The sequence below is a fragment of the Nansenia antarctica genome (genome assembly GCF_963989245.1).
Source record: "Nansenia antarctica genome assembly, chromosome: 1".
NCBI lineage: Eukaryota > Metazoa > Chordata > Actinopteri > Argentiniformes > Microstomatidae > Nansenia > Nansenia antarctica.
This window is the reverse complement of record NC_137674.1, coordinates 64446831-64456830: the sequence shown is the minus strand read 5'-3', so window position 1 is coordinate 64456830 and position 10000 is coordinate 64446831. Positions and strand designations below refer to the sequence as shown.

Genomic DNA, 10000 nt, shown 5'->3' with positions numbered 1-10000 from the left:
GTTTGGAGGCATGCGTATATTAATCATAATCAAGATATATAAGCATTCAAATACACACACACACACACACGCACACACCTATATCATGTGAAGGAGGATTGCACGCACATAACTCTACTGTGTATGCAGGCCATTAAGAGCAGAGATGACGGAGCTTGCCTGTTTAAGCCTCTCTGTGTGAGGAGTCTGTTTTAGTAGCTTGTACTTGAGCCACGCTGGGCCTCCCACGTCCTAGGGAACACGCTCCCTACATGTCAGGAATGTCAGGAATTCCTGCGGAGCTGAGTACAACACTCCATGGAGCCTCAGCCCCAGCCGGGTGCTCGGGTGCTTACTTGCTCGAAATCCCGATCGGGGGGGAGTTGTAGTGCAGAGGTGTGTGTGTGAGTGTGAGTGTGTGTGTGAGTGTGTGTGTGCATATGTGTGTGAGTTTGGCTGCTCGCTCTCTCTTGGCTGAAATGTGAATATTTGAGAGTCTAATGTTTGGAATCCAGGTCAGAGCAGAAAGAAAGCCGGTGGTAAAAACAAGGCCTAAAGCCTCTTTATCAAGGGCTTTTCAGGAGCAGAAAAAAAAAACTCGAACATATCCAGGCCATTTCCTCTTAGTCTTTTATCCTCCCTTAAACCAGTGACACCTTTTGAAAAACAATGTGCTCGGAAGTGCTGAAGTGGAACAAAAATGCTTACTCATCCACAGAGAGAAGAGACAGACAATAACTCACGCCATTGGGCCGACTCGTAGCTAGCTATCACCAAGAGCAAAAGCCAAGCAGCTTTCCCACAGTGTTAGTTGGCTTTCCCAAGTTCTGTTTTGCTTCTCTTCCAAGACCAACTCTCTTCCGAGCCCAGAGTTCTAGCTCTCTGCTTTTTAAAAATGTAGCAATTAGCCACAGACTGGCTGCGGGACAGTGTCATGACCCGAGCGGTTTGTCTGCTGGGGTTGGTGTGACCGTTACTACGGCAACTCCTACCAGTACAAGGAGCTGAGGTGACCCAGAATGCATTTGGGAGGGCTGACATCGTTACATGCTAAATTGTTCGCAGCACTGTGCCTTGTGCCCTTGCAGGAGCAGGAGGGAAGAAATAGATCCAGATGTGTGTGTGTGTGTGTGTGTGTGTGGTGATTATAGTAGCTTTGTTGGGCCTCAGTCGAACCGTATCTGTGTCCTCTCAAGGCTGCAAGACTGACAAACACTGCTGGAAGACCAGAGCTGAAGGACATAGGGGGGTACATTGTGTGGTACAGACTGTCCCTTTGTCCTGAAATAGAGAACTGTGCTCATTATTATCCATGACTGAAGTGTTATTTTGTTCTAGTAGGCTGTCATGGGACTCATTTCACTGTCCATGTTCCTTTGGTTTGGACTCTAGATATTAATATTATGACTGGCTGGTGGTCCTGTTTGTGTGTGTGTGCGCATGTGTGTGTATGAATGTGTGTGTGTGTGTGTGTGTGTGTGTGCACGTGTGAGTGTGTACGCTATGTGTTACATCATGTTTTAGATTTGGTTGAATACTGCCATAATTCATCAACCAAGCCCCATCTGATAATAATCTGATAATATCCCCCTGTAGCATGTTTAACCTCATGTTTAACCTTTGACCTCCCCTCTCCCAATCCCCCTGCAGGCTTTCATGATGGAGCTGACGGCACACCAGAGCAGCGTGGGTAACGTGTTGCAAGCAGGCAACCAGCTCATCGCCCAGGGCAACCTGACGGAGGAGGAGGAAGACGAGATCCGCGAGCAGATGACTCTGCTCAACTCCCGCTGGGAGAGCCTCCGCGTGGCCAGCATGGACAGACAGGCCAGGTACACACACACACACACACACACACACACACACACACACACACGTGTGTTCATGCCCCGACTCGTACAGTACTGTGTGTGCTGCATTGTCATCCTCCCCAGTGTGTTATTATGAGGTAATTAATTATCACATGGAGAAAACACTCAACTAGCTGAATAGGCTGTTAACCCACGCACTGGTAGGCACAGTGTTGGCCTTTCAGCTTTTCCAGCACTCATTGCCTCCCTCCTTCCCTCTCTCTCTCGTTCTCCCTCTCCCTTTATCTACGCTCATGTCTTTCTCTTTTCCTCCATCCCTCCTTCCTTCTCTCTCGTGTCCCTCTATCTTTCTCTCTCTCTCTCTCTCTCTCTCTCTCTCTCTCTCTCTCTCTCTCTCTCTCCCCATCCACTCTCTCTCCCCCCTATCTACCTAGGCTCCACGAGGTTCTGATGGATCTTCAACAGCAGCAGTTGCAGCAGCTCTCCGATTGGCTGACACAGACGGAGGAGCGAATCAAAAAGATGGAGACACAGCCAATGGCGGGAGACATCGAGGGTTACAAGGCCCAGATAGAGCAGCACAAAGTAAGAGCCACTATATGATTGGCTATCAAAACGTAAACAAGGGCTGTGATTAGACGTAACGACATGACCCTAGTGACCACTTCGATCGGCTACATTTAGTTTTTTAGAACAATCTGATTGGATACTCAAAAACTCGTGATAGGCTGTCATGCGTTTGAACCTGTGGATGTAGGTCACTGAATGAGGTGTCATTGACCTCCATTGCAATGACCATAAAGACCATACTAGGCCTGCCTTTCCTGGGCTCTTAATGGTTAATGTGGTTGCTAAGCTCTCCTGCTCTGTTTTGTCTGTCATTGCTCCAGGTGTTGCAGAATGATCTGGAGGCGGAGCAGGTGAAGGTGAATTCTCTGACCCACATGGTGGTGGTGGTGGATGAGAACAGTGGAGAGAGCGCCACCGCTGCCCTGGAGGACCAACTACAGGTATTCATCAGAATCAGACATTCAGTCGTAGTTGTGATGTACTGTAGGTGGTTACACAGGGAGTTAGTAGCTGTAAGTAACTACTAGTAAGTAATCTCATTAGATAATAATGGCTCCATCTCTCTCTCTTTGTTGCTCTTCTCTCTCTCTCTGACGCTCTTTCTGTTGCTCTTGTCTCTCTCTCTCTCTCAGTCTCTGGGTGAGCGCTGGGCAGCAGTGTGTCGCTGGACAGAGGAGCGGTGGCACAAGCTGCAGGAGGTCCTGCTGGTATGGCAGCAGCTGCTGGAGGATCAGGTGAGCAAACACACACACACACACACACACACACACACACACCTGACATTGCAACAGCACCCTATCTGCCCGACTCATTTTGTATATGAAGCAAGGCCCACTCAATTCTCCACACCCTCAAGACCCACTACATTTTCCACAGGGTCTTTGCTTTTCTTGAATGCTACTCTCTCTAGTATTACATTTACATTTTTGGCATTTAGCAGACACCTTTATCCAAAGCGACCTACAGCAAATACATTTGTCTAAGTAAGTGAATCATCTGTCCATCAGTCATCGTAAGAAAATCTATTGGTCTTCAAACTACGGCGGAAGATAGGTAACAACTTTGCATGTATGCACAATATCGATCCTCTGTTGGAGCTCAGCTTATACGAGGTATACGAGGCCTTGTATACCTTTGTCAGTCATTATAGCCTCTACAGTGTATAGAACCTTCCTTTACTGTGTGGGCTGGATGAAGAGAAGCCCGCTCATGGTGAAATCCGGTTCTCCAAACAGCTCAGCTCTCGACAGACATATGATCCTAGTCCAGTGAGGAATCAGAGTCTTGTCTTGTTTGTTTTGGGGCCCAGGTAATTCAATCAAGTCAGGTAATTGCGCTTGCTAACTCAATTCCCAGCGTTAAACGGAGCTCATGTATAACCCTGTCAACTATCCCCTTAGCTCCTTAACGTTGGCCCTGCTTGTGTTTCTTGCATTGGACACATGAAAATGAAATTAACCTTGTTTTCCTTGTTTCCTCTTCCTCTCCAGAGTTTATTCAGAGCTTGGCTCGCGGAGAAAGAGGAGGCCCTCGGCGCGGTTCAGACCAGCGACTTCAAGGACCCGAGCGAAATGAACGCTAACGTCCGCGGATTAGCGGTAAGTGAGATGCGACATTGTGCTGCATTGCTTGGCTACGCTCGAACAGACCCAGACGCTAACAACGTTACCATTAGCCTGGATGTGAATGTGGCGGCGTTGTTATCTCTGTAAATGAAAGGATTGAGGGGCTACACGATGGATTTATTTGGAAATTGAGTTAGCCTACCTTTTCCCTTTTCAAGGAGCTCTGTGTTTTTTTTTTTTTTAAAGTGTCAGGTTTTGTTCGACAGAGTGCAGACTGCGGCTAGAAATTCTAAAGACTTTAGCAATAATATTAGGAACCGAAGGATATTAGGAATATTAAACATTAAACTTCCACGTTTAGAGCTTTAGAGCTGTTGACACAACTTTTGGAATATCACTGCACTGCAATAACAGCAGCTGGTGGATAATATCTATTTTTTTATTTTTTTTATTCAGTTCATTATTACTTTTATTTAGTTTTTCAGGTCATAGTACATTGTGAACTACATGCTAACTGCAGAGGTGCTTTGAGGCTGGTTCACTGAGCATTGTAGCGTGTAGAGCTAACAAGCCCGCTGGAGACGCCAACTTTTAACCCTTGTGCCGCTCCGTCGTACAGATCCTGAAAGAGGACATGGAGAAGAAGAGGAAGACGCTGGACCAGCTGTCGGACGCTGGACAGGATGTGATGTCACTGCTGCAGAGCGCTGAGGCGGCGGCGAGTATCGAGGGTGACACCGAGGAGCTGACCCAGAGATGGGACAACCTGGTCCAGAGGCTGGAGGACTGCTCCTACCAGGTGTGTGTGTGTGTGTGTTCGTGTGTGTGTGTGTGTGTGTTCGTGTGTTCATGTGTGTGTGCGTGTGCGTGTGCGTGTGCGTGTGCGTGTGCGTGTGCATGTGCTTGTGTGTGTGTGTGTGTGTGTGTGTGTGTTCATTATGAGACTACGGCGGGACAAATTAGACCCGCCATGGTCTCGTCTATGTATGGGAAACACTGGTGTGTGTGTGTGTGTGTGTGTGTGTGGGGGGGGGGGGATGGGTGTGAGAGTGTAGAATAGAGATAATGTGTATGGGAATGTGAATGTCAGAAACACCCGTTGTTTATTATGTGTCTGAAAGTTGATTCAAACTGTTGCCAATGTTAGGCCATGTAATCTAATCCTCCCATCTCACACACACACACACACACACACACACACACACACACACACACACACACTCACACACACACACTCACACGCAGATTACTCGATTCATCTGTCATGACTAATAATAGCCCCTAAACACCTGGGCTCTGAGAGACAGAGAGGCACACACCTGTGTGTTTACTCACCTCCTAACTTCACACATTTTTAGGTAATCACCATGGAGACCAACTGCCCCAATTGTTTACTCTGGCATGAAATCCACGCAGCTGAGCCAAGCGGAGCCAGCACGTCTCACAGTTTCTCACCGGTCTGTCTGAAGAGTCATTGGTGGACGGAAACTACACACCAAGAGATTGAAACGCAGTCTAGCGCCTCACCTCACTCATTCATTAGCCTTTCTTTGCCATTTTTAGTGACGTTTACATGTAAACTACTACATTGTGTATGGATAGGATCTTGAGGTATACGTCTTTAGCAGGACTTTAGTGGTTTAGGATGGGCCTATGACATTAACTAGGAGAGTCAGCATGCTAACTGTGGCAATAGGTCTAGCTAATTTGTGTGTGTGTGTGTGTGTGTGTGTGTGTGTGTGTGTGCGTGCCACATTCCAATCATTCACACACATGATCTGTCCCATCGCCAAGGTGATGGAGGCTGTGACTGGCGCCGGAATTGAAGAGCCCGTCGTCATGGAGACGCTACCAGCCGTGCAGAGGGACGCAGTCGCGGGCGAGAAGTCGGTCCCGCCGACGCCCCCCAAGAGACGACTGGTGGAGACGGACGCGGAAGTCAGAAGAGTGTGAGGACCAGATACACACACACACACAGACAGACACACACGCACAGACACACACACAGACACTCACACGCACGCACAGACATACAGACACGCACACAGACACGCACAGACACACACAGACACACACACGCGCACACACGCGCGCGCACACACACACGCGCACAAACACAAACATACTCATACTTTCTGTGCCCCAGGTTGGAGTGTGACCTGTCTGATATGTTGAGTTGGATGAAGACATGGAAAGCCACTGTTCAGGCCATGGCCTCTACAGACTCTGAGACTACAGCAGAGAGCCCTGACCTAGAGGACAGACTTCAGGTAGGCCTATTCAGAAACTACCACTCCTCATCACCTAACAGGTAGCTAACTGTAATTGCCTGTGTGAATTTACTTACTTACGTAACTTATTATTATTGTGTTTTTTGGTATCTGAATGCTGCAATATCGATGTTGAGCAACCAAAGCCAAATCATTTTACCCGTGTGTACTTATAGAGTAAGATGGAATAAAAGTGATTCTGATTCTGATGGCGGGGTAAGTTGAAACACAGGTTTAATGCATGTGTGTCATCCAATCACTGTAGGCTTTGGAGGCGGAGCTGTTGGCGAAGGAGGCCCAGGTGGGTCAGCTGACCCAGGGAGGGCGGAGCCTGACGGAACAGCTGGAGAGAGGTATGGAACTATGGGTAATCTCCATACACTAGGCAACAGACCTAGAGAAGATTATCCCCTGACTTACAAGATGTTTTCCATTATCCCTATGCTTATGATTTTACTAAATAAATGCCTAAGCCACTAAGATATATCGACATGTTCTTTGAATTACAAGCTTTACCTCCATTTCATAAAATGCAGACCTCTTAGACCAAGTGTTGTTTTCATATGATGTCTATACATGGAGATTGGGCCAGTGTTGTTTTCATATTATATATGTATATGGAGATTGGCCCTTCCCCAAAAATATTTTAGTATTTACTGCTGTTTGTCTCGTAAGATTTTAGCACTCTTCACAGCTGTTGTTTATTTGGATGGGTATTTTTAAAACCAGAATTTCGACCGTGAACCAGGACTGCCAGTAAATACAGATGTGTGTTTTTAGTAGGTAAGAGTTATAAAAAGCTGCAGTCGGACCTGAGGCAGCTGAATTTGTTTAACGGAGCAATGAAACACGACTCAGGCTTTATTTGTTTACAGTACCCTTACAGTGGGGCTAGCTGAAGTAGTGCTGTTCTGTTGGAGTGGATTTGATTAACTCACACACTCCCTCTCTCCTCTCCTCTCTCCCCTCCACCCCGTATGACTGCCAATGCCTCTGGTGCTAGTATAGATTAGTTTTTTCTTGTGATGTGTGACTGTACAGATAATTCACTTACTTTAAACAATGCTATTTGGATAAAGGCGTCTGCTAAATGCAGAAAATGTAAATGTAAAATGTAATCCCCTCCACTGTACAGTTTAACTCCTCTCATACATGCTTGTTTTCCTATATTCTTCTCTTCCATTCTGTTTTCCCCTCCCCCTCCTTTTGTCTTTCTTTTGACTTTTCCTCCCCCTCCTTTTTGACTTCTATCTTGCTCACTTTCTGTGGTGTCCCGCTCGGATTCCTACCTTCCTTCCCTTCCTCTCTGTCTTACGTCTTGCCTCTCTCCTTCCTTCTCTCTGCCCATCTCTTCCCCCTCCAACTCTCTCTCCCTCCCTCTCCTTTCCTCCTTCTCTCCATCTTTCCATCCCAACAGAGGGTGAGAACGTGGACTCTGTGAGGTCCGACCTCGACAGCGTCCAGGCTGAATGGGAGGCGTGTGTGAGGGAGCTGAGGGCGGCGCGCGACCGTGTCCTGCTCCAGACCCGGATCAGAACCGTCTCCTCCGATCTGGCGGACCTGGACCGTGGCCTGGGGGAACACGACCAGTGGCTGGACGACACGTCCGGCGCCGGAACCGGAGAACCCGTTCTTAGGGGCCTCAGCGCAGAATGCCAGGTAGAGACCTCTTTACTCCTGCTATCGCTGTTGCTATGGAGATGACCCTTATACTGACTGACTCTCAGACCTACCCTGACATGTCACCATGGAGATGACCCCCATCGGCACTGATCTGTGAACACATTACCTGGCCGACACGTAACCCTCTGATAATGTGTTCATGTCAGGGCTGGAGGTCTGTTTGAACTTAGATTCACTCAATGCAGACAGTAGTTTTCAGTAGTTTTCCCATAACCACTGATACAGGGTCAGACAGTAAATAAATTCTCTAATGGTTATGGTTAGGACTGGGCATAAGTAATCTGATCATAGATCTGTGATTAAGGGCAACTTCAATCCTCAAACCCCAGCCATACAATCCAGTTAACTCTGTGTGTGTGTGTGTGTGTGTGTGTGTGTGTGTGTGTGTGTGTGTTCTCTAGTCGCGCTTGGCTCAGCTGGCTGTCCTCAGCCCACGATTGGAGCAGCTCTCTGTGGAGGCGGGGTCACTGGGTGCCACGCCCATTCTCCGAGACAACGCGGTGGTTGTCTCCGCCCACCATGCCTCGACAACGCAGCGACTGCAGGACAGGGAGCAGGAGATCAACGCAGGTAGAGCAACGTTCTGTCAACGTTGCGGGGGGGAAACGCTTGATCAACCCCTGTCAAAACCACAGGATCAATGATTGGTCAACGCCTTGTCACAGCCTTGTCAATGCTTTATCAAATGCTAAGAGATGGAGGAAGGTACCACGTGTTGTGTGTCAAAGCTGAAACAACTCTTTACCCTGATAAAACTCTGTCAACCACCTTTGTCAACACGGCAACGCCTAGTCAACATTGGGTCAGGGCTTTGTCCATACACACACACACACACACACACACACACACACACACACACACACACACACACTCAGCACTTTTGCTCTTTCAGCACTTGCAGTAGTAAAAGTTGCATGGCTTTTACTGAGGCTGGAGCAACGATGCCAGATCAATGAGATCAAATGTCTCTATCACGGCTGGAGCTGTCAGTTTTATATCTAGCCTTGGCCAGGCAAAAGTAATGGATCATGCCCTTATATGACCGCAGAATGCTCAGCTGTGTGTCTGTGTGTGTGTGTGTGTGTGTGTGTGTGTGTGTGTGTGTGTGTGTCTGTGTCTGTGTCTGTGTCTGTGTGTGTGTGTGTGTGTGTGTGTCTGTGTGTGTGTGTGTGTGTGTGTGTGTGTGTGTCTGCGCTCGCGCGTGCATGTGTGCGTGTGAGGATTCTGGATTTAGGAGCTCTGAAATTAATCAACATTCCCCCTCTGGAATTTATGAGTGCTGCTCCTGTCCAAAAAAACTATGTAAAAGGAGATTGGAGAGCCCTATTTGTCTTCTGACCAAAGGTGGGTGGGTGGGTGGGTGGGTGTGTGTGTGTGTGTGTGTGTGTGTGCGTGCGCGTGTGTGTGCACGCCCCTCGGGCTTTCATTACTGTGATACTGGATGGGAGCCAAGAAAAAACATTTTGTTCAGTCTCTCACTATGGTCTCTCCCACCCCCCTCTCTAACTCTGTTCCTCCTGTATATAAACACAGGCGGATTATGCAACCCGTAAATCAGATGGTAATAATAGATAGGGAAAGGAGCAAGATGGAAAAGTGAGAGAAAGAAAGAGAGAAAGGAAAGAGTGTTCATAATCCTAGCCATACCGTAACCATATCTGTGCTCATTGTTATAGAAACAAGGAGAAGACTTGCATATTCAGTCAAAGTAGGTTGATGTATCTTTCTCTGCGCCATGTGGGGTCAACCTTTGGGTCAGGAGTGTCCGGTGTCACGGTTTCTCACTGGTCTGTCATGAGAGCGACTGGTGGATGGAAACTACAAAACAAGAGATTGAAGTAGTAGTAGTACTTCTTTATTTGCTGTCCTTTTTTTGTGTATGAACATAGAAAATTAATGTCAATAGGGCATTAAATGAAATGAAAAAAAAAAAAAAAAACGTTTTACTGACTTTACTAACCTGCGTGCGTGTGTGTGCTTGCGTGCGTGTGGGTGTGTCTGTGTGTTACATTTACATTTTTGGCATTTAGCAGACACCTTTACCCAAAGTGACTTACAACAAATACTTTTGTCTAAGTAAGTGAGTCATCTATCCATCCGTCATCATAAGAAAAAAGAATCG

General features: G+C 47.4%; 1 protein-coding gene across 1 annotated transcript in view; it reads left to right on the top strand.

Annotated features, from left to right (window-relative positions):
* The window catches only part of LOC308152044 (utrophin-like), a gene marked incomplete at its 3' end in the record, with an annotated part of 79451 nt that overhangs the window by 41772 nt on the left and 27679 nt on the right, over positions 1-10000 (top strand). The window contains exons 10-20 of the mRNA XM_080524951.1: positions 1630-1811; positions 2225-2375; positions 2681-2800; positions 2993-3094; positions 3851-3958; positions 4545-4724; positions 5720-5874; positions 6072-6195; positions 6461-6548; positions 7613-7854; positions 8280-8448. Of these exons, the coding sequence (XP_080381077.1) occupies positions 1630-1811; positions 2225-2375; positions 2681-2800; positions 2993-3094; positions 3851-3958; positions 4545-4724; positions 5720-5874; positions 6072-6195; positions 6461-6548; positions 7613-7854; positions 8280-8448 (1621 nt within the window). The remainder of the gene's footprint in view (positions 1-1629; positions 1812-2224; positions 2376-2680; positions 2801-2992; positions 3095-3850; positions 3959-4544; positions 4725-5719; positions 5875-6071; positions 6196-6460; positions 6549-7612; positions 7855-8279; positions 8449-10000) is intronic.